Source organism: Bicyclus anynana, chromosome 4 (genome assembly GCF_947172395.1).
Source record: "Bicyclus anynana chromosome 4, ilBicAnyn1.1, whole genome shotgun sequence".
In the NCBI taxonomy this organism is placed as follows: Eukaryota; Metazoa; Arthropoda; class Insecta; order Lepidoptera; family Nymphalidae; genus Bicyclus; species Bicyclus anynana.
Window position 1 is genome coordinate 4,955,086 of NC_069086.1, and position 25,291 is coordinate 4,980,376.

The window sequence follows — 25,291 nt, forward strand, 5'->3', positions numbered from 1 at the left end:
CAAGACCAACTCGATTATAATACATACTCGTAAGTACCTATTTACCTAATGTATAACTAAAAATTGTTAACGATAAACGTATAATTATGGATACAGGACCGAAGCAGAGAAGGCTAGCAAATCCACGCCATAAGGCAAACCTATTTTCTGTGTTAACTTTTGGGTAAGTTCCCATTTCCCACATAGCCAAGACCTAGACAGACCAGATAAACAACTAAGCAGATTCTCGATACATCTGGATTAGATAAAAATTACTTTGAAATTAGAGTAAAATGTTAATTAAATTGGCATAAAAGGAATAGGTAGGTGGATGGTAGGGTAGGTACGTAGCTGTTCCAGTATTCTTAGATTGACGGGCTAGTGCCAATATATAATAGTGCCGTAAATCTAAGAATACTGGATCTAAGGCCATAGTACCTACCCGTAGGCCGTACTCATTAATAAGCCTTGTTTGCTGTGCTATTAATTTCACCAGCCAGGCCGAAAAGCATCAATACTTTTTTTGCGTCAGTAGGTAATAAAAATCGCTGTAGTCCTTCCAGATCTAAGTCAGTCGCAATAGTTATTTATGTATTTTTTACTCATGCATTTACAAATAAATAGGTTAGGTACTTATACAATACATTAGGTATATTTGCTTCTTGATCTCAGTCGGTAAGTTTAAAGACTACAAGGCCGCGATCGCGATTCAATCGATTGTGGCCCATGTTTCACTAGTTGCAGATTGCACTATACGTACCTTACTCTCGGATTTGAGGGAAACCTAGCAATGAAACTATAATTGAGACAGGTGTCTTACAATATGTAATTGAGCGCAAGAGTCAGACTTTATGAAATCGTGTAAAGATTATAGGAAGCACGTAGGTACGAACGTGCCTTTTGTACGAAAACCTAATTTAGGTAGGAATACTTAGATATTGCCAACCTATAATGTTTTTGATATGTAAAATTGTAACTAAATATACAGGTAAGTAGGTATCTACGTAGGTATAAACAGAATGGAGAACTTAAATTAACTTGATCCATATCTCTCTTTGTATCAAATTTAATGAATTTTGAAGAAAATGAAAATCTTGTAGATACGAGTACCTAGCTATAGATGAGGTAACTATAGGTACGCTAATAGATATCTAATGGTATGGTGACTTAAAAAAATATATTTTGATACAGGTGGACATTAGAGACGTTCATGCTTGGATATACCCGGGACATCAAGGAAAGAGATCTCTACGCACCGTTGCCCGAGCATCGATCAGACGTTTTAGGTACGAGTACACTAATCAAAGGAGTACACTCTCAAAATATCATGTTTAACAATTTAAAGATTTATTTTGTTACAAAGGAGAAGGAGCAGGCTTCTTATGATGCTTGAGTACCTACTTTTGTTCTTACATGGAATAAAGAAGTCTTTAAGAACGTATTCCGAGTGCGAGAGTTAACGTTTCTAAGACAGAAATCTCATTAACAAGGTAGGCACGTGAAAGTCCAGGGGATTTCAATTAATCGACAGCCTGTATACCTACTTCCACTACCTACTGATCATACGAGTATACTGTATAACTAACCTTTGAAATGGTGTAAGTGCAGGTACCTACCTGTCGCCTTAAATGATCATCTAGCTAATTAGAGGCAGGCATTTAAATCGTCGAATTTTTTAGAAAATATCAATGTTTAATATGGGCAGATATCTACCATCAAACAAATGTAGGAAAATAACAATTCGCCTATAGATATGAGTCAGCATGGGCAGCATGACAGGTTGTGGTAAATAGAGAAGATAAATAATTAAATATTTGCTTTCGCTATGAACTATTTTAGGAGATGCAATGCAAATCGCATGGGAGCAGGAGGTTGAAAACTCTGGGTTTCCGAATGGAGACAGGAAACCGAGTCTGAGGAAAGTATTGTACAAGGTGTTTGGTTTTGAGCTTCTGCTTTATGGACTAATTCTAGCCGCTATGGAGTTTTTGATCAGGTAAGTTTTATTGGCTATACCACAGAAACGCTATAGGTAGGTTTAATAAATTAATTAAACAAATAAAAAAACCCGACTGCATAAATTATACAAAAACTGAAAAGAAAAAAAACAAGCTCAGCCCAGAAGTGTAGAAAGCAATTAAAAAACAGTCGGGACCTATTATATTGAATAGAATGATTTTCGTCTACATTTTTTTACAGGTCCCGACTGTTTTCTAATTGCTTTCTACACTTCTGGATTGAGCTTGTTTTTTTTCTTTTCAGTTTTTGTATAATTTATGCAGTCGGGTTTTTTTATTTGTTTCATTAATTTATTTATTTCACACCTTTTTAGTTACGATAGATGGTGAATTTCGGATTTATTTGATGGTTACATGTTACAAAGTACGATAATGTACGTAAATTATAGTCATCCGCCTCGCGTATTTTGTATAGACAATTAATAAATAACGTTTTTCTAATTATAGTTTTTTTAACATGGCTATGATATACCATTTTGAATTCCTCACAAAAAGCCCTTGATTTTGATACCCATGTTGCAATAGTAAAAAAAAAAATTTTTTTTCCATCTCGAGTCTATAGCGTCTCACAGTCGTCTTGTTGTTTTTTTTTTTAATTTCACCTATCTAAGAACACTTGGGTTATTAAGACTAATCTAATGATATCTTAATTACGTAAATCCGTCCAGCTGTTTGGAAGATATGAGGTAATAAAGAATATTACATACATACATACATACATACAAGATACGCGCGAAAAACATAACCCTTCTTGCAGTCGGGTAATAACGTTTTAAAAATATATTAATAATTGTATTGCTTGTTTAGATTGCAGCAACCATTATTCCTTGGTTTATTGCTCCGTTATTATAGTCCTGCTCAGGATTTCTACAACAGCACGTAAGTAGACACTTAGACTGTACTTATCTAAAAATTAAAGTACCTAAGTAGGTACTTTAATTTTTAATTTTAAGTTAATTTAAAACAATTTGATCGGACCAAGGCGCCCACTTGGAACCCTCGTAACTTTAATTTCAAATTTTGTTAGATAGCCCATATATCAAGAAAGGTTATAGGCTATATATTATTTCTGTATTCCTACGGAAACGGGGACCACGCGGGTGAAACCGCGCGGCGTCAGCTAATCATAACATAATTTGACGTTTCCAAAGTGCTTGTAAAATAAGCCTAATTGAAATAAATGAATTCTAAATTTGAATTTGATCAAATCGAATATACTAAAATCAGTGGTGGAATTACCAGTAGGCTGAGTATGCTGGAGCCTAGGGCGGCAAATATGGCCCTAAACATTTTCTCTAAATGTAATAAATTAAAACTGTTTCTGAAAGAACTGTCTGAAAATCCTAAATATGATTTAAACGGCTTATTGAGTAGGTACCTACCTACTGCAGAATATAGCTTCTACTATTTAGAGGAACCTACTTACTAAATTCCTTCTATCTTACTGCTTTATATTTTTCAGAGCAAGCAATACGTATTTTACCCGCCTATTCAATTACTACGACAACTCCAGTGGTATAACGTGGGGAGAGGCGGTGTTTTTCTCCTTTGGCATAGTGTTCTGTAGCATGGTGAACGTTTTAGTGCAGCATCCTTTCATGATGGCAGTGATGCATTTAGGTATGAAAATGCGTGTTGGAGTTTGCAGTCTCATTTATAGAAAGGTAATAAATATTCCTAGTAATAAATATAAGTAATTAAAATATCACGTGTTTCAAACGGTGAAGGAAAACATCGTGAGGAAACCTGCATACAAGAGAATTTTCCTAATTTTCTGCGTGTGTGAAGTCTGCCAATCCGCATTGGGCCAGCGTGGTGGACTACTGGCCTAACCCCTCTCATTCTGAGAGGAGACTCGAGCTCAGCAGTGAGCCGAATATGGGTTGATAATGGAATAAATATTCTATATAGGTACCTACCTACCTAATTCTTTCACCGTTGAGAAGCTAGTATTCCTACGGTAACGGTATCTACGCGGATGAAACCGCGTGGCGTCTGCTAGTGTCTTATTAAAGTCGATATTTATAGTTAAATCGACTCGACAATCATGGTCTTAACTAGCGAGCGCCCGCAACTTCGTCCGCCCTTAGATCTCTTTAATCCAGCCGTTACAGTAGTCTCTATCGCTGTAAAAATGGAGTAACTTCTCCCGTTTTCCCAACATTTCCATTCACTGCTCTGCTCCTATTGATCGTAACGTGATAAAAACAGGTATACTATAACCTGCCCAGGAGTATAAAGAATAATTGTACCAAGTTTCGTTAAAATCTGTCGAGTAGTTTTTGTTTTTATAACGAACATACAGACAGACAAAAATTTTACTAATTGCATTCTAGCATCAGTATCGATCACTAATCACCTGCTGATAGTAATTTTGGAAATATATATTTTCATGTACGGAATTGACCTCTCTACAGATTTATTATAAGTATAGATAACCATTTTCTATTTACAGGCATTAAAAGTGAATCTTCAAGCGATGTCTGAAAACCGAGGTGGATTGGTCGTTAATTTGATGGCAAATGACGTGAACCGGTTCGATTCTGGACCACTTTTCATCCATTACTTGTGGATAGGTCCTATCGAAACTTTGGTACGTCATCGATTTTTTCTGTACTTAAATAACCGTATGATTTCAGTAGATAATCTTTAAGAGTAGGATAAAAACCCAAAAGTTGTAACGTCTAACAAAAAACTAACTTTTGTCAAAGTAGAGGTCAGCCAAACTTGAACGGACGTCCACACATTACAATGAAATTGTAAAAAGTTCTCATCAAACTTATGAAATTGTCATAAAGTACAAATAGAGCGAACGCGGTACATATACCTACGTACGTAATAATCACTGCCTCGAAAATTATTACTAATAAATGTTATTTTTTTTAAGCTTATGACCCTATATTTATACCGGGAGATGGGCATGTCTGCGGTGTATGGTACACTGATGGTTGTGGCTGTGGTACCATTCCAAAGTGAGTCGTAAAACTATTTTAAAACAGAATCTTCCTTTCATACCCAAATCCAGCCAAACTGGCTGATGTGTCCGGCTACTAGGTTTGCCGACCTGGCAACCCTAATTCCAGGCGTTTTGGAATTGCGCGTACACTTTTCACTTCATTGATCGACGTTTCCTAATAGTATACGTTTTCAGTATTCCTCGGAACTGGTACATCTTACTATCGTAGAAAAACAGCTTTAAAATCAGATGAAAGAGTGAGGTTAATGGAGGAAATAGTTATGGGCATTGAGGTCATCAAAATGTACACATGGGAAAAACCCTTCAGGAAGATCATTGATATCGTTAGAAGGTAATCCGTATATCTGCTTGATAAAAAGCAAATTTTTCGGGATAATTTGAGATATTAATATTTCCCTAGACGTAGGTAGGACACTTAGCCAGACTCCATATTTGCCTATCGTACCTTAACTAGAAGCGAGGGCTGACTTTTCAGCTTTTATACAGGGTGCTGGGGAGTATTTCCCATAACTCTGGGGTTACATTCTTTACCGAAAATTATTTAAAATTGTTTAAAGAACATGTCTTCTAAATTTTCGGAGTAAATAATATATCTTTTGTAAATAGATCTTAAAATAACCATTGCAAAAATGCAAGGATTGACAAAGGCATGTGTTACATGGATAGTCGGAATTATTTGAATTACTTTGTAACATAAAAAGTTTTTATTTTTTAGTTAAAAATTATTAGTTATGCAGTTCGCCTCCTATAAGTGGACTGGTCAACATCTGGAAGTTATGGGAAATACTCTCGAGCATCCTCTATAATCACGGAGATCTTTTACTATCAGTATCCCGCTTTTTGTAGGCAAGAGGTGCATTACATTAAAATCACGTCATATATTCGGGGGATCGTAATGTCGTTCATCATGTTCACGGCCCGGTTCAGCATCTTCATCACAGTGCTGCTCTACGTGGTGTATGTGAACCGGATCACGGTTGAAAACGTCTTCTTTCTCACCTGTTACTACAATATCCTGAAGCAAACTATGACGCTGTTCTTTCCACAGGCTGTTGGACAAGTAAGAGCTTTATTTCACTATAGAACGGAAATGGTTAGTTTAGGTATTTGTTTTGAAATAGGCACGCAAAAGTCTACTCTGAAAATTATTCGAATTACTAACGCGAAGCAACGAAAATTTAATTTGTAGGTATATCTTGCATAATACCCACAGCACAAAATCACTTCCTGGCAACCATCCGTAGCATCTCGTTAAGATCCATTCATCATCAATCCATTGCTACGTTCACGAGTCAATTATCCGTATTTAATATCATCATCAGTTTCTAAAATTTTAAAATACATAATATAATATTTTTTTAAATAATTTTCAGATCGCAGAAATGAATGTTGCTATTCAGAGAATCAATGATTTTTTGCTAAGCGAGGAGTGTCAACTTCCACCTAGGGCCCAATCAAGTGAACAACCTCCAACTCCTACTCCATATAAACCAAAAAAACGCGTCACCATACCATGTTAGTTACCAAAATTCTACAAATTCATCAATATGTATGTCAGTTACTAAGAAACCTAAATTCCTCTAAAACATGGTCTAGAACCGGGTTTATCTAGTCAAATGGTAGCCCTAGATATTTTCTATACGTAAATATACCTGGATACTCGTATTTTATTGAGGTTCTATCACACTAATACATATTGACCGCGACTTCCACCCTGTGGAAAGGATTCAGTAAAAGTCCCCGTGTAAGTGTCGACCTATGGTCTTTTAATCCCAGACAACTTTTATGCTTTGATAATCAGTTGAGTAATAGTGAATTTAGATAGGTATCATAAGACGTTATCAGTCACATACCCTTCTATGAACTCTCTACAGCCTGGAATTAATAATAAAATTATTTTGGTAAAATCCTTAGTAAATCCAGTACGACCGCCTGTAAAACGTTCACGTAGAGCAGAACCTAGCACTCCCAGCATTAAGCCCCAGGACAAACCTAAAGGTGACTTAACCTTAATATTATAAAAATATTTGAATTATCAATACATTCTTCAACATCCTTCATTTATCCAATTTTTAATGACCCAAGTATTAGGTACAGGCAAAGAGATTATCTCTTATCTTTTTTTATAGCCTTTAGGAGAGGGCGACCCAGTCTTCAGGCAGATGTTAATAATAACAATGAACGGAACCAACGACAGGGCCCTCCGAAGCACTAGGGTTGTTGGAACAAAGAAAAGCCCAATTTGTTTTTAACTACCTTATCTTTAAGATAATTAACCCATTATTAATTTAATGAACTATAACTATTTTTTTATATTTCTATCAAATAGAACTACGTAAAGATGATATAGCTATCAGGTTCAACGACGCTTGCAGCCGTTGGATCAAATCAGCAATGCGTGACGATGTCCAGGATATTACTTTGAATGTAAGTAATGTTTAAAAAAGATTTAATAGTAATGTACACATTGCTGACCAACTTTCAGCTTTTATAAATTGACGATGGTCTGGCATCACTTTTGATGCCAATGATCACTGACGTCGAATGTTATTTTGATGCAGATTTGTGATGGATCATTAACAACTATCATAGGAGCAGTAGGCTCTGGCAAGTCTACTTTACTTCAAATGATGCTAAGCGAACTGCCTTGTTTAACTGGCAATATGAAAGTTATGGGCAGTGTGAGTTATGCTAGTCAGGATCCTTGGTTTTTTGTGGGTGAGTCGGCTTTAATTCTCTATATCTGTTATGCATGATGAAATCTATACAATTCATACATATTACGCACCTACCTACTCACTTACCTTACCTTAGGAATAGGATTTCCAAAAATTCAAGACATTTTCAAAACACTTTATAGGATCGGTTCGCCAAAACATCCTTTTTGGGCAGCCATTCGTAAAATCTCGCTACATGGAGGTCTGCAAGGTTTGTGCACTGGAAAGAGACATTTCTTTGTTTCCACATGGAGACAAAACCATCGTTGGAGAACGTGGTGTCTCTCTCAGTGGGGGACAACGCGCCAGGATAAACCTAGCACGAGCTGTGTATAAAGAGGTAATGGTAATACTAAAATATGTTATGTTTAAAAAATAATACGTACTGTATCCAAATAATCGAAAAACATTTCAGGCTGACATATATTTGCTAGATGACCCATTATCGGCAGTGGATACACAGGTCGCAAGACATATTTTCGAAAATTGCATAAAACGGTAAGTTTATAAACATAGTAGGCATAGGCATAGATATAAATTGCTAAACCTGTTTTAATAGAGGTTAGGGTTACTTTTGAAGGATATGACGTCTGAAACGTTTTCAGATTCTTGGAGGATAAGACAGTGGTGTTAGTTACCCATCAGTTACAATTTATAAAGTCTGTCGACCAAATTGTTATACTGGAAAAAGGCAAAATTATCGCTGAAGGAGACTATAATGATTTGAGTGTAAGTTATTTCACACATTTATAAAAAATACATAAATAATAATATAAATAATGGCGAACGTGTTGGTTTAGAAACAAGATTTAGCAATAATCCAATTGATGCAAGACAAATCTCACGAAATGCGTAAAGAAGATCCTTCATCGCCGAGCAAGTTTTTACAAGCCACTAGCACTCTCAATTTAAAGCGTTCTCATTGGTCCCATTGGTCAATGATATTCGATTTAACAGTAAGCAGTATTTTTTAATCACATTCTAATTATATTTTTTCTAATTACTCGTATATTCCGTATATTAAAACGGGATTCTGAGACTATAATACAAAAATACTACTCAAAGATCTAAATATTCTTTCGTAAATTATACCTAACTAGCTGACGCCGCGCGGTCTCACCCGCGTGGGAAACCACGCGGGTGAGACCGCGCGTGAGCTCCCGTAGGTATACGGGGATTACCAACATCATATAGCTTTGCTCGATAAATCTAAAACTAACACTGAAAGAAGTTTTTCAAATCGGACCAGTAGTTCCTGAAATTAGCGTGTTGAAACAAACAAACAAACTCTTTAGCTTTATAAAAATAAACATAATCCATTGTAAGAAGGGGTAACTAAGTTGATATTTGCAGGATCAAAAACAGGAAGAAGAGACACAAATGGTGGGTAGAGTGAAAGGATCAGTTTACAAGGAATACTTTTTGGCGGATTCGGCTTGTATTTTCGTTTTCCTTGTATTTTGTATGTTTGTTTTGGCACAGTTCTTTGCCAGCGCAAGTGATTATTGGATAAGTCGATGGTAAAGTAAACAAATATTCGCTAACTTTTCAATACAACTTTTTTATTTGTAATGCCTTATTCTTATCCTCATTAAGATAATTTCGCTAGAAAAGCTTATCTTAATTTAACAATTTCTTTAGTACTCTTTTAACGATGAATAAATCTTTTATTTAGAATCTCCCCAAAAAAATAACGGATTCTAGAAGCAATACTCAGCAGACCCGACGAAACATTATTGTGTAGTTCCAGAAAGCCATCTTTTCTTCATTTTGATATTTTCTTCACTTTGATTAATTTCAGGAGTGATGCAGAGGATCATTTAACTGGTGATACCACAATGGACAATCTCCTGTGGTCACAATACGGTTTGAGACGAAGGGATTTTGCCCTAATATTTGGCGTGCTAACCATAGCAACAGTTGCTGTCGCTTTGATTAGAGCATTTCTATTCTTCTCTCTGTGCATGAAGTCTTCGATTAAGTTTGTAATTTTATGATCATTTGATTAATATTGAACAATATCTTTTAAGATACAATATACAGTATTTAGGTGCAATTTAATCGAAGTTCTTAGGGCAGGCTTATGTTAAAAAGCAAGACAATTTATAGGTCTCTTAATTTTTATACTTTTTTAATGTATTTAAGTTTAAAATTGTTGAGAGGGTGCTAATAAATAAACATGATGACGACGTTGATTGTTTTTTAAAAAAAAAATATGTTAATAATTTATTTCGATTTTTTGACGAATCAAAGTTTATAAGCGAATAAAAAAATATTTTAATTATTATAATTCTTAGATTACATGACAACATGTTTGAGAGGATATCACTTTCACCGATGAGCTTCTTTCACACCAACCCTTCAGGAAGAATATTGAATCGTTTTAGCAAAGATATGGGCTCAGTGGATGAATTGCTTCCTCAAGCTATGCTGGACTGCTTTCAGGCGAGGTTTTTTATTTTAAGTATTATACTTATAATCTTTGGAATTATTTATGCGTGACCACGACATGCAGTATAGTCAATTTCAAAATAACAGTACATTTTCAGATTATGTTAAATTTAGCGGGCGTTCTGATAGTGATATTGATGTCAGAGATGGCTCTTCTAATACCAATAGCAGCGGCGCTGATTATATTTTACATTTTTCGTCTAATCTACGTCCGAACGACTGGTGCGATAAAACGACTGGAAGGGATAAGTATGCCTCAACATCTTTTTGGATTTGGATTTGTAAAAAAAGTGTTCGTTTCGGGACGCTCGACAGAAGTGATAACTAATAAATCTTAGTTGAACTATTTAATATTCAAATTGTTTATATTAGACAGAGAATGGTCGAAGAGGTGTGAAGAATATTTTGACAGCAACAACATAATAGCTGGCCTATTCACTATTTTGGTCTTTATTATTATCAAGTTATTGAAGTGGACAATAAGTCAATGGATAAAGTGCCATCTCGATACTATGATATCCACCAATAAGCATCGGATGACATTTGTAGTTTAATCATAGTATGTGGATGACATTATGTCAATTGATTTGTTTTTTATTTTGATGAGTTGATATTATAGACCAAAATAGGTAACAAAATAGGCGCCGTAACGCGTTTACCAACCCATAAAGAGTTATCATTTCAAAAATCAAAACAAAACAGACAACACTAGGAATTGACTCTTCTTTAGATAAAAAATATTTTTTTGATATTGTTTTGCTAGCTCGAAGTCCCGTATTCAGCCACGTAAACGCAACAATACAAGGCCTGCCAACTATCCGATCGTTCGGCGCGGAGTTGCTGCTCGCCCAGGAGTTCGATCGTCACCAGGACTTGCACAGCGCGGCGTGGTACCTCTTCATCACATGCAGTCGCGCATTTGGCTACTTTCTCGATGTCATCTGTTTATTGTTCATTATATGCGTGACCTTCAGTTGTTTAATGAAAACTGGTTAGAACTTCATTTGACTTGTTTTTGTAATCTGCTATTAGTCATGATGTACATTTTATTGGAAACTTGGAAAAAAGGAATTTGTTTTCTGAAAGATCTTCTGAATTTTCAAAATAAAATTTAGTTTGGATATGGATTTTACTCGTATACAGTTTTTAAAAACTTCTATTTTCACCTTTTCTGAGGCTATTTTTCTATTCTTATAAACATAAATAAAAGTGTTTATTTACTTCATTGGAAGGTGAAATAAAATTTCCTTTAGGTTGCAGAGATTCCTGAATCATTTGCAAAAATTTCTTTATAATGTTTTCAATATAGAGTATTGTAGAGGCATAATTAAGCATTAAGGCGTTCATTTTAAGAATTAATTTTCCAACAGACATAGAAGGCAGTAATGTCGGACTCATAATAACCCAATCAATATCACTAACCGGCATTTTTCAATGGGGCATGCGACAATCCGCGGAAATGGAAAATCAGATGACCAGCGTAGAAAGAGTAATGGAATACACTAAGTTACCACAAGAGACATTATCTGACGTGAGAATTCAATTATTAAACACATATATGAATGAATATCCTTCATAAATATGCGTATAAAATGTAAGAATTATTTAAAAATCAAACATTTCTTAAATAGACGCCAGACGCGGAGCCTCCCAAAAAATGGCCAACTGAAGGAGCAATAAAATTTGAGCATGTTAGTTTGAGATATTCAATAACTGACAACAAAGTCCTACATGATTTGCAGTTTATTATTCTACCACAAGAAAAGGTTAGACGAAACGTATCTACTCCTATGTCTATAGACTTACGTTTAGGATTCACTGGATTTTTAGTAATTTGTTGTTTGCACAAATTATTACAGATTGGTGTCGTCGGAAGGACTGGTGCAGGCAAATCGTCGATAATTCAAGCTTTGTTCCGACTGGCTTATTTAGAAGGAAGTATCTATATTGATGGTATAGACATCACGTCTATTGGATTAAAGTATTTGAGGCAGAAAATATCTATAATACCTCAAGTAAGCACGTTATAAATCCACATTAAACTAAAAAGATCTCTTGTCAAACATCACCGAAAAAGATTCTTACATAGATTTATTTATGAGCATAATCAATTTTCGAGTGACTTTAATTTCAGGAACCCGTCTTATTTAGTGGTTCTCTGAGAAAGAATTTAGATCCATTTAATGAGTACCAAGATGACATATTGTTAAGAGCTCTTGACAAAGTTGAACTACTTACAGAAGAGGAAGGGGTTGGTAAGAATAAGTTATACAGAATGTTGATTGAGTAAAAATATCTATTCAAAACCATACTGCTCAACCTGTATGTGATATTCATGGCATGTCGGACAAAATTATGACCGTAGCGAATAATGATGGTAGGTGTTGTTAGGACGTTTTCCAAAAAATCAATGCTTCTGCCTTTGGTGCGTCTGATAACAAAATTATCTCCCGAGAAGATTACTACTTTTTTTTAAATGTCTGTATCTATTTTGCACAAAATTAACGTAAACCCCTAAGTTTACGTTGTTAGAGCCGATTTTTGCATAATTACTTATTGGTAGCCTTCGGTCAATTTTTAGGGGGTATATCCATGGTTTAAGCAGTATTGTCATGAATAAATATTTTGTTATTTGGCCAAAGCAACGATAAGTATAGGTTTTATGTTATTTGCCTGAAATATCACCGCAAAAAGTAATCTGTATTTATGAACTCCAGTGAGCGCACACATGCACAATTTTGTGTAAATCTATGGTGTTATTTTACTTACAATATATATAGTTTTTACATTCCTTAAGACAGAACTCGACATTGCAGACAATATTTAGATATTATATGCTTAAATAACTTTTATTGTTTACTACGCGACTAAATGAAATTAAGACAATTAGGCGCCTTCGTTCTCCTCAATTTCGAAGCGCCAATGACATGTCTATAGCATATAACCTTTAGGCCTAAGGCAATATTATAAATAAAGTTCAATGGCTCTTTTCAGAGGCTCTATACAAACAAGTAATGGACTGTGGCTCTAACTTCAGCGTGGGGGAACGCCAGCTTGTATGCTTGGCGCGTGCTATCGTCAACAACGACAAAATACTCTTACTTGATGAAGCGACAGCGAACGTGGACGCACAAACCGACGCGCTCATACAAACGGCTATTAGAGAACATTTCAGGAATTGTACTGTACTTACTGTGGCTCATAGACTAAACACAGTCATTGATTCTGACAAGGTATATGGAATTTATAACCTCTCATACTACATTAAACCTACAAAAGGCTAGTTGATTCATATCAAATTTAATATAAATAATATTAATTTTGTATACTAGGGAAAAGGGTCCGAAACATACCAATTTAAATAAAAAATAGTAAAAAAAAGTAGTAGTAAAGTACTTTACACACGGAGAGAATTAAGAAAATTCTCAGATATTATGCAAAATAATTTGAAAGTAGAAAGAGATATTTATTTAAGTGAAATTTCTTTACGATAACATTGCTAAATTACGACACAACACAAGCCAGCGCCGAATCCGTTTAGTCTTTTAACGGCATAAAATGACTATTAGGAGCTCGTGAAGCAAGTCCGACCCAAGAGATGGCGCTACTAAACGCTACTAATTTTTAAGTTTCTCTTTCGTGTATTATAATAATAATAATAGTTTATTTAAAGGTAAAAACCCAGTGTAAAACAAACAATAATATTAACAATACAAAAATAGTAAAAATAGTAATTAAAATTATGTTCGTGTGGTCTAAAGAACACTCGTCTTTTTTAATGTTAACAGATTTTGGTGCTAGACGCGGGTCATCTTGTCGAGTTTGACCATCCGCACATATTGTTGCAAAATAAGAAGGGATACTTTCGCAAGATGGTCTCCGAGACCGGCCCCGCCATGTCACAGCTCTTGCACAGAGCCGCTGCTGAGGTACGTGCTCATTTATGTACCTATTCTGATACTTTATCAGACTCCCGGGAACGGTTAAAGTTGAAAACATAATTCTAGCTATCTTTTATCTGAATCTGAATGAAGATAAGCCAAATTTTTCTCTATCCAAATTTCGGTATCGTGCGATGAGAACCTAATTTACGTAAATAGACGTTTAGGAACATCGTGCGTGAAGATGTACAATGCAAAATTAATTAGAGTTGAAAATTGTTTATTCTTTACAACTACTTATTATCTTTTAAACACTGATATAAAGACTTCTTTCGCAAACGTTCCATTTGAACTAGTTTTCTCGAGAAAATCGAATTTATAGATTCTAATAGAGCTCATTTAGAGTAAACTTTACTTAGTACTTAACTTGTTTAGTACAAGGAAACAGTGCTATAGTACTAACTAAAGTTTACTGTCTGTAACTGTTATTAAAGTCTATTTTATATAACACAAATAATAAGCGTACGTCTGCATATATGAGGATACGCGGGCACTGCCCCCTTGGTCCTTCTATTGCTACAGCGTTAGCTTTATATTCTGTGATAAACAGCTATAGTAAGCTCCAAACTTTAAGTCAAAAATAATTATTATTATTGAAAGTAAAGTGAAATTCATCTTTTAGATCTCTTACTTTGCTAACAGTGCAGTGAAATGTTTGTAGAAGATTAATTAATGATTATTATTAATTTGTTTCAGAATTACAAGAAAATTAAACAAGGCGAATAATAATATAAATTATTTTATTCTCTTAATAATATTTTTAAACACGCATTTATAATTATTATTTGTGTATTTACAATGTCTTTTGTGGCCAGCATAATTAATTAAAATATATTTTTTAATAAACTTAGTTTACTATCAATAATTAAATAAAATTCACATTTTTCATAATATTAATAAGTATTCCTAAATACTGCCGTTTATATATAAATAAGTTAGCCACTGACGATCAAGTAATCTCACATGACATCATGCACATCGCGACCAACACACGATCAGTTTTATAGGACCGTTAGTGCTGCAGGCATGTGAGATTACTTGATCGTTAGTGGCTGGCATTATACAAATAAGTACTAAATAACAATAATATATGAATATCATATTCGATTATACAATAATGGTAAATGAACACAATGCTCATTCACGCGTTTTTTATACAAGCGAGTTACAAAGAATCCTGCTGCATTTACTCGTAAAGCCTAATTCAAACAGTCTCAATATTACAACTGTTAAGGCTAGACAGTTGTAACTCCATCCGCTTTTTAATGTTTTGTATGATTGTTTCCATGCGCCTGCAAAAGAATTATTTTCGTTGGTCTAAGATCTGGCATTAGAAATATATACCCCATCTGTTATTCATTCGTCGTCGTCATCAACCCATATTCGGCTCACTGCTGAGCACGAGTCTCTTCTCAGAATGAGAAGGGTTAGGCCAATAGTCCACCACGCTGGCCCAATGCGGATTGGCAGACTTCACACACTCAGAGAATTAAGAAAATTCTCTGGTATGCAGGTTTCCTCACGATGTTTTCCTTCACCGATTGAGACACGTGATATTTAATTTCTTAAAATGCACACAACTGAAAAGTTGGAGGTGCATGCCCCGGACCGGATTCGAACCCACACCCTCCGGAATCGCAGGCAGAGGTCATATCCACTGGGCTATCACGGCTCTTATTCATTAGTGCTATGAAATAAATGACAGATAATGTTCACAGTTACATATTGCAAATAGGTTGCCTAGTTAAATTGCGGCAAAATCTAGGAAACCATGAAGTAGATCAAAGGCAACTTCATACAGTTAAATTGAGCACAAAATAAGCTTTCATTTGATTTATTAGACGACTAAATAACTGATGAGGCTAAATAAATAACATTACTTAACTGTTTTTATCTGGCAGCCCCAGGTGAAAGCAGGCAACCTTTACTTTTTTAATTCATTTGGGTATATTCTATTAACTAGTGTACTTTTTTTTAATTAACCAATGAAGAAGATTAAATAAATTTAAAAAAATAATAATCGTTTAAAACTATCCGGCCGCAATTTATCTAGGCAATCTAAAAGCAATGTGTCAATGTGAATACTTTGTAACAGTTATTGCTTATCCCAATTAAATAACAGACACAGGGTATATATTTTTTATGCCCGATCTCGTTGTTTATATAAACCAATCTGAAGTAATATTATTTTGTTCCATTATATTTTTTACAAAGAACATTAAAACTGTTTGTGTGTTCAAATAGTTGGTTGGAATAGTTGGACTATGACTTTTATTTTAAATTCGTATGGATTAAATATAATATTTACTGTTTTATAACTATTTATTTTTAAAGTAATTTCTCTCTTGAATTTATTTTAAGTCTTACAAAAAGTGTAAGGTAAAGTGTATACTCACTTTTTTTCTTCTTCAGTTTCTCGTAACTCCAAAGCCTCCAACGTTTTCACAAGATAATCGCTGCAAAACAGAAATTATCCTTTTAAGGTCTATGTTGCAAACATTGTATCTTATTTTTAATCTATACTTATAATAAAACTGGTCGAATTCTATACATTATTTCGCAATTAGAGATTTTACTTATGCCATTTGTAACAACAAACGTTACCGTGGCATAACGGACGACTGCGCCATCAAGAATCTATACTTATAATACGAATTCTGTACATTTTGTACATTCTGTACATTGAAGATATATTAAAAAAAAATGTTGGGGAGCATTATACATATAATCTATACAGAAGCTAAAAATATTTTTTTTCGATTTTTTATCTATCTGTCGGTCCGTGTTTTTTTGTTATTCGGGCATCACGCTGAAACTACTGAATTAATTCAAATGAAACTTGGCACGGTGTAAGACCATAATACGGAGAAGGTTATAGGATACTTTTAATGCGAATTTAAAATGAAAAGGGGGTGAAATAGGGGTTAAAAATTTTGTATGCCAAGTCCTTCATTTTTAGAGTTACAGTTTTAAAAATTTGTTCATAAATCATGAAAAATTACGAAATATAATATAGTTCAAAAATTTTTAAAATTAATCCCCTATAGTGGTGAAATAGGACTTGAAAGTTTACATTGATTTCCACGCGGACGAAGTCGCAGGCGTCCGCTAGTAAACAACAATTCTAAAGATATTATTATCGCGACACTTCCTCGCACACAGTCTCGCTGATGTCGCGCACGTATCGCGAGCACGACGCGCCGCAGATGTATACTCACTCAGCTTTCACAGTGAGGTGTGAGGCGCACGCCATCCTCAGCAGGGTGGTCTCGAGGCGCGCGCGGAACACAGCCGCGCGAGACGTAGGCCTTGCGCCGTGCCACAGCCGCGACACTTCCTCGCACACAGTCTCGCTGATGTCGCGCACGTAACGCGAGCACGACGCGCCGCATATACTGTCCACCTGCGATCACAATCACCGTCATAATCATTATTTCAACTGATCTTTCATCTAACAATTGAAGTTCATGTCCTGTCAATCATCATTATCATAATATGCCTATTATTACTCATTCACATCAGGGAAGGCTTGTTTAGAATGCGGAGTACATCCCTTTAGGCTTCAAAACTCATCCAAGTAACCTCACAGCTTCACTTTGTGCGTAGTACCTACGTGGCAATTGGCGTCAAAAACGGGATAACCCAAGCGGATTTAGAATAAATTTAACATTATAAGACCATTAGCAGACGCCACGCAATTTTTCCCGCGAAGTTCCCGTTCGCGGAGGAATACGGGGATATAATAATATTGCCTGTATTATTATATCCCCGTATCGTGTAGAAACCGATAGGGGTGTGGATTTTCAACCTCCTCCTAACAAGTTAGCCCGCTTCCATCTTAGATTGCATCATCACTTACGATCAGGTGAGATTGTAATCAAGGGCTAACTTGTAAAGAATAAAAAAAATTAAAACCTGTTCACGGGTTCAGTAGTTTCGGTTTTGGAACAAACCAAAAATTACAAACAATGAAATCGTTTCTCTTTAATTTAAAGTCAAAACTTGTCTTGATATTTAAGCTATTATTCTAAAGACTTCAAAATAATAGCTTTAATATCAAGAACGTTATAAAATATTTATTATTTTATTTATCATACCATTACATGATTACACAGAAAATGAGTACACACACACAGTAACACAGTGACACTATAGTATGGTACTTGATAAATAATTTCTTAGGCCTTTACGGCCGTTCAAAAATTGCCATAGCGGTCGGTATTTCACGACCACAAGGCGGGGTATTGGTAAAGTTTTCAACTAGCAATAATCGCACCTCGGATTAACCTCATTGGTTACGATATTGCCTCTGCGCAAAGTTAACTTCAGCGTTCCGCCCGAAACTATATCAACTTTCGGATAGATCAAATGCTAGCGCGATGTGAGTCGACGCATGCGCCATCTATGAACAACTGAAGGAAATAAAATTATTGTAAATAAACTAGACAGATTACAGGTATGTAATATGTATGTATATTTGTGTGTCTATATATTTAATAGGTTATCTAAGTTTAATGTGTAATTTAATTTCTCTTTATACATATGTACACCCGTCATTATTACTTGTCATTATTTTCTCTTTTTTGATTGATTGTCTAGAAGTCTAGAAGAGATCGCTCAATAGCGATAAGACCGCTAATTGTACATTAATATTTATGTTAATTTGGTGCTTATATATATTTTTTATTATTATTAGAGTATAATACAATAAAATATATTTTATTCATTCATTCATTCAGATTTTAAACAAAAATAATAATTTATTATTTGTACATGTAAATTAGTTTTTAAGCTATTGCACAGCATCGCGGGTTTTGAGCGCGGCGACCGAATCAAGAAATTCCGTAACGCAAATTAACCTAACACCCAAGCCGTGCATCAAGTTAACATATTTCGACGTGGTCGTATCGAATCAACTTGACAAGTAAACTAAAGGCTTGTTCAGACTACTTTAGCAGTTTAGTTTAGTAGCGTAAAATTTTGCTGCTAAACGTGTCTGAACACCACAAATTTAGTCGAGAAGTAGTAAATAGTTCAGTCGAGTCAATTCATTTTATTCAATTTTAACGGACGGTTAAGGGATCTTTTTAAATTATAGAATTTAAAGAAATCCCTTAACCCTACTAGTATCAGTCGCCAGTCCGAGATTAACTATCGCTCGTGGTTGACTTCCTGCCATACGATAGTTTATCCTGGTTATTTATCTGATAGTATCACCGCTATACTTGATCAATAGTTTAATTAGAGGGTAGACCTGTAGAACTAAGTCAACACACAAAGTTGTTTGTTTATGGTTTCTCTATAGTAAAAATTTATGAACCATGCAGATGGTAAGTGGGAAAACCATCACCTATAAACAGAGCAACATTTCGCAGGAAATTTGAAAACGTCCTACAATTGCTGCCTTGTTTCCGTCAACCTGAGACGTAGGTTTAACTCTTCAGGTTAATGACCTTGTTGCCAGTAACTATGGCATTCAAACTAAAACACAGTAACGATGTTTGGCGACAGAAATAAGCATCTTAGCGACATCTTAGATTGCATCATGACTTACCACAAGATGAGATTGTAGTCAAGGGCTAACTTGTAAGGAATTAAAAAATATACCTCCCCAGAACTGTCACAAAAGCTACTACATACCTCAGCATGCACTGCAATGAGGTTGTTGATGATCTCGTAGACATAGGGGCGGGCATCGTCGACGATCGCATCTGGGTCTATCTCGTGTCTGCCCATATACATGCTGGGCTCTATCGTGCCCACGAGTGGGTCTCCCTTGAGCTCTAAGTACGTCTCGGCGATCCTCGACTCGAGATTGCTTAGAGCTTCCTTCGTTGTCTGCAAAGCCAGCACCGGCTTTGGAAATTCGAAACTGAAAATCAAAATACAAATACGATTGTAAAAAATGTAATGACATGAAAATATGATTAAAAATTAATAATGAAGTTTACCGAATCAGCAGAAGATACTTTGCAAATGCACGTTGTATAGTCAACATCTTCTGAGGATACTCCAGTTTCGGGGTGAAACGTACGTAGAGAGTATTTTGTCGGACCTAGGTGACGTTGTCTCATGGGTTTGTCGGCTTTTCGAGGAGGATAGCAAAATAAATAAATCATTATATAATAAGAAGATAGGTAGTTATAAATTGTATCAAAGTATACTTCCTCCTCTGCTGACAGGAGCGCACTCTACTGTCGCCAAGCGCGCGCTGCGGCTCCTCCAGCGGCTGGTCCAGCGCCACTGACAGACTACATACATATACTTGTATACATACTGCTGGAAGGAGGCAGCAACAGCCGGCAGCGTGACGCGGCGCGTGTACTGCGCATTGCTGGCCGCTATCAGCAGCCTCTGCTGACAGGAGCGCACTCTGCCGTCGCCCAGCGCGCGCTGCGGCTCCTCCAGCGGCTGGTCCAGCGCCACTGACAGACTGGTCGTGTTGAAATTCTGGAACGAAGTACAAGTCCTTGTCAGTCGCATATCTATAGTTAATAAATAAATATAAATAAAATTAAAATGTCTGTCTGCTTAAAACAACTGTTTTCTCAAGTATGTAGTATCGCCAGGTTTGACTATTTCATTACGGAAAGCGTCTTTAAGGTTCAAAGTTACATTATGTACCTGATCATCTAGCAGCTAGCTGCATGTGTTTCTGCGGTATCGTCAGGTTTGTCTAATTTAATGAAGTAACTTCTTCACCGACTGACTTGAGGAGTAAGCTGGTGAATGTGTTACGAAAAATTGTAATCGAGAGATGCTTACTGCCACCTACAGGCACAGTGAAACAGTATTTATTATTTTAAAATACCAGTAATTGTGTTCTTAGAAAACTTTGAAACAAACTCTTTTTGTACACTGCAAGAACTTGTTGCTATACAATTATGTCTGAGGCTCATAGATGGCGCTTTATTTTTATTTTTAAAAGAAGTTTCACTTCAGTCGGTGGTCTGTGTTTCTGCATTATCGCCAAGTTTGTCTAATTTATTGAAGTAACTACTTCACTGCTTGACTTGAAGGTTTATTATTTTAAGCTTCCAGTAGATTGCGTCCCTATAGAACTTTGAAACAAACCCTTTTTGTACACTTGAAGAGCTTTTTGCTATACAGTAATTCCTGAGGGTCATAGATGGCGCTTTGTTTTTATTTTTGAAAGTAGTTTCACTTCAGTCGTGTGGTCTAAAGCACACTTATTACGGAAAAGACAATTATGTCCTATCAGAACCACATTACCTGATCATCCTGCTGCAGCGCCAACTCCTCAAGCACTCGTTCAAACGCCAGCAGTATTTGTTGCGTGTGTTTCTGCAGTATCGCCAGAGGCTCGCTGCCTTCACTCAGTAGCGGCGTCTCGCGCCTGCCGCTCGCGAACACGCACTTGTGTATTGAGGACAGTGCGTCGTTTAGATATGTTTCCAGAAGGTGTGGCTGGAAAATACAATATGATTTCTTTACTGAAAATCCATAGACGATGATCTATATTAATAATAAGAGGTGGGTAAAACTCACGCGACCTCCATATTATAAATACAAAGCTATTAGTAAAGATGGTCCAAAATTGTTAACATCAAATTAACTGACAATCTCGATTTCGTATATGACATATGTCAAAGTTAGCGAATTAACTAGCAGGACTGGTCATTGTATGTGAGTTGAAATTAAATAACATTAAACTTATTGAGAGTCAAGTTACGTTTATTATTCAGTACCTCAGTCAGCTGATAGCATATACCTAAGCAGCAACTTGATTTCATAATTATTATAAAGTTTATTAATTAGGTGACGAACTCAACCTTGTATTTCAGGGCGTTCCCTTGAGTTGGGTAACGTCTATCAACAATAACAAGGAATTACGATCGGTCACTTACAAGGGTGGTGAAGGCCCCGTACCATAGGCGATGTCCGATAGTAATTTTGCGTGGTTTGGGTCCTACCCTGGACTGTAGTGTCCTTTCAATGACCTTACAGGGTCAAAATAATATACTCACTTATATCAATGCAGATATTAATTACAACACGAAACACTGTTTAAAGTTACACGTTACCGCGTTATACAGGGTGCTCGGGAGTATTTCCCATAACTTCAGTATTAGTGAGTCCACTTATAGGAGCCGAACTGACGAGCCGAGATTATGATCACGCTAAAGCACTAATACTGGCGGTCACTCACGAGGTTGGTGATGGCGCCGTAGTCGGTGAACTCGTGTATCTTCCACGCCTCGTCGTCCGCTAGCGCCTTCACGCGGCGCTGCGCGCGCTGCAGGAACACCGACATGCCGTGCACGCGGTAGTCGAATATCACCTTCTCCACGATGCTGAGCGGCTGGAATTACCAACATAAAAACATCTTGAGAAGTATTAACTTGGTTTTTTCTAACTTTTTTTCTTCAGGGATTGCCTATAAGATTGCATTTAGAAATAACGCCAGCCGCTTTTGCACACTCATGTGTATTTTTGTTTTCCAAGACAATGAATACAAACAGAATTCATCTTTTTGTTTGTATTCAATTTTGTGTGTGCAATAAAGGTTTTCTTCTTTTTCGACTAATCTAAACCAAGATTCATCATCCATCATAATTATCAATATCAAGTCCACAGTTATTATACACAGAACGGAAAGTATTCTAAAATTCGTTTCCAAAGTATTGAATGGAAACATCTATCACTTCATTGATATTCAGCTTTGACTTGCCACTTCTAAACATTCACAAGCAGTGCGAATGTTTAGAAGTGGCAAGTCAAAGGTTATCGCGTACAACACTTACCTGCGAAGGTAGATCTAGTTTGAGCAAGGACTCGTAGGCCTCTCGCAGACTGCGCAGGTTGGCGAGCAGGCGCGCGCGCAGCACGTCCGCGCCGGGGGGCGCCCCGCCCGCCAGCAGGCACGCGCGCATATGCGACGAGAACAGCTGCACGGCCGCTATTATCATTTCCTGGAAATTATGGGAGCCAGTTTTAATGAGATTTGAACTAACTATGGGTCTTATTAGAAGGCTCAAAGTCACTCAGCGGACGATGGAGCGAGTTATGCTTCGAGTTTCTCTGCGTGATCGAATCAGAAATGAGGAGATTCGACGACGAACCAAAATCACTGACATAGCTCAGCGAATCGTGAAGCTGAAGTGGCAATGGGCAGGCCACATAGTTTGAAGAGCCGATGGACGTTGGGTCGTTGGGATCCCAAGGTGCAGTGTTGGTCGGCCCTACTAGGTGGACCGAGAATATCAAGTGGATTGCACGGAGCCACTGGATGCTGGTGGCTCGAGACTGTTGTGCTTGGAATTCCATGCAAGTGTTGAATCAAACTAACACTATAATTATCACACTATAATTTCTATATTTCTTTACACAATACAATACATTGATTATTTAGTTGATATTGATATATTTTGATATTTTAGCAATATTGCAATACATACCCACTAAAACTTGATATGTGTTGTCATGAAAACAAAGAATGCCGCCATGACAGCCTGCCAGCATCGTCTGTTATAGCCCCTCTCTGTATCAACACCAATATGGCGTCTGCCTCCATTATTGGTGTTTGTTCGTGGCCGGAAGTCATTGTTCAACCGTTATCATTGCATTCACTCAATTAAATCAAGTGACATTATTGTAGATCACTAGTAATAGCTAACACAAGAGACCAACGAGTATGTCCAGCAGTGGACATCTATCGGCTGATGATGATATGAGATTTTAAGAAATCGCGATCGAGCCTTCACGGCCATTCGCGTGTGTGGGTGTGTGTATGAGTAAAATTTCGTGTGTGTGTGTGCGTAACTAGTGACCTTGAGGTCGGCGTGTCTCTGCGGGTCGGAGGGCTGCCCCGCCAGCTCGCCGGCGAAGTACCGGCGCGCGAGCGGCCACAGCGCGTGCAGCTCGGACGCGAGCGCGCCGCACGCCGCCGCGCACCACGCGCCGCGCACCGCGCTCCACGACCCCTCGCTCTCGGGCTCCTTCGCTTTACGCTTACCTGCGATATCAGAGGCTAGTTGACACTTTTTTTAATAGGTCTTAAATAGTTCATTATTGTTCTAGTAGATTGAATTTTTTTTCATATTTTTTGGGACATGATTTTAGTTCTTAAATATGTTTTTGACAATATGAGCCAAAACGCCCGTCAGCCATATTCTGTCTATATTTCAACTGTTTCATGACGTCACTATCAGAAATACCTTACAAACGGAGCGTTTGTCAAAAATTACTTTGACATTTAGTCATCATCAAGTAACATTGTGACGTCACAAAATTTTTTGACAGCGTTTTTGACGTCTGGAAATTTTGAAAAAATAAATGTTTTTTAAATAAAGTTTAATAAGAAGTCCTTAATTTTTATTAATTAATATTGATATATTTCGGACCCTTATTCCATGCGAAACTATGAGAAATTTATATTGTTTATATTATTTTGATATGAGTCAACTACCCTGCTGCGATTTTCATCGAATGACACCCATATCTTGGGGCTTGGTATCAATGTTAAAGGGGCCCCGATCATTGTTGTTAACATCTAATAGTAATCATGACAGAGTTATATAGAGTTCACAATAAGTCCTTCAGTGCATTGGAACAGTGTGGTTCTAGTACTGCTATAAAGAGAGATGTCTGATCCTGCAGAGGGCCATTAAAACAGGCTAAAGAACGATTTTTCTAAATGACTCAAAATTACCTGTTTCTAAACAATAATGTGCTCACCTTTCTCACCAGATTCTTGTTCTTCCTTCAACTTGAAATGATCCTTCACTTTGTTCATGAGACTCATCAGGTATTCCTTGCGAGTTGTTATGGCGACCCACGCCGCGTCGCCTTCCCAGTTCAAGCTGTTAAGTAGCCTGGAAACAAAAATCACATCAAATAAATATATCATCAAACGAGCATACATAAGAGTGAATGATTGATTGATTTAAGGTCGTTAAATATGAAACAGGGTTAGGATTGGAACACCGTGGGGTTTAGTCGGTTGAAGTCCGACATAACCTTCTTACATCCCCTTGGCGAGAAGGTATCCATGAGAATTTCTCTAGTTTAAAAAAAAAAGACGTTAAGTGTGGAGACATATGTCTCCCATTTTTGTGAGAAACAATATTTCTAAAAATCACATCCCTTTCCGTTCAAGATAAAACACGTTACATATGCAGTGAGCTTCAAATTGCAGTATCCTCATCAATATTCACATAAAACATTCAGAATTTAACGTAAGTAGAG

General features: G+C 36.6%; 2 protein-coding genes and 1 non-coding gene across 3 annotated transcripts in view; 1 reads left to right on the forward strand and 2 right to left on the reverse strand.

Annotated features, from left to right (window-relative positions):
- LOC112043040 (probable multidrug resistance-associated protein lethal(2)03659) lies at positions 1 to 14,900 on the forward strand. Its single transcript, XM_052891564.1, has 29 exons — positions 1 to 163; positions 1,171 to 1,265; positions 1,819 to 1,975; positions 2,805 to 2,876; positions 3,460 to 3,661; positions 4,453 to 4,590; positions 4,885 to 4,969; positions 5,149 to 5,305; positions 5,821 to 6,034; positions 6,348 to 6,489; positions 6,889 to 6,972; positions 7,304 to 7,401; positions 7,536 to 7,692; positions 7,835 to 8,031; positions 8,107 to 8,189; positions 8,297 to 8,420; positions 8,492 to 8,647; positions 9,045 to 9,211; positions 9,493 to 9,672; positions 9,989 to 10,136; positions 10,241 to 10,391; positions 10,906 to 11,133; positions 11,513 to 11,673; positions 11,774 to 11,908; positions 12,002 to 12,157; positions 12,277 to 12,397; positions 13,137 to 13,375; positions 13,931 to 14,071; positions 14,780 to 14,900. Exons 1-29 carry the CDS (start codon positions 87 to 89, stop codon positions 14,807 to 14,809), a joined length of 4,095 nt encoding a protein of 1,364 aa, XP_052747524.1. The 5' UTR covers positions 1 to 86; the 3' UTR covers positions 14,810 to 14,900.
- The window catches only part of LOC112043057 (exocyst complex component 2), a 14,842-nt gene continuing 4,357 nt past the window's right edge, over positions 14,807 to 25,291 (reverse strand). Inside the window, exons 8-17 of the mRNA XM_024078321.2 lie at positions 24,782 to 24,918; positions 23,875 to 24,059; positions 22,849 to 23,016; positions 22,254 to 22,406; positions 21,317 to 21,511; positions 20,361 to 20,533; positions 19,724 to 19,955; positions 17,302 to 17,486; positions 16,480 to 16,539; positions 14,807 to 15,375 (exon numbers count right to left, since the gene is read on the reverse strand). Of these exons, the coding sequence (XP_023934089.1) occupies positions 15,288 to 15,375; positions 16,480 to 16,539; positions 17,302 to 17,486; positions 19,724 to 19,955; positions 20,361 to 20,533; positions 21,317 to 21,511; positions 22,254 to 22,406; positions 22,849 to 23,016; positions 23,875 to 24,059; positions 24,782 to 24,918 (1,576 nt within the window). The 3' untranslated portion in view covers positions 14,807 to 15,287. The remainder of the gene's footprint in view (positions 15,376 to 16,479; positions 16,540 to 17,301; positions 17,487 to 19,723; positions 19,956 to 20,360; positions 20,534 to 21,316; positions 21,512 to 22,253; positions 22,407 to 22,848; positions 23,017 to 23,874; positions 24,060 to 24,781; positions 24,919 to 25,291) is intronic.
- On the reverse strand, positions 18,266 to 18,404 carry LOC112043361 (U4 spliceosomal RNA). Its single transcript, XR_002886678.1, has one exon. It is a non-coding gene; the product is annotated as a U4 spliceosomal RNA (small nuclear RNA).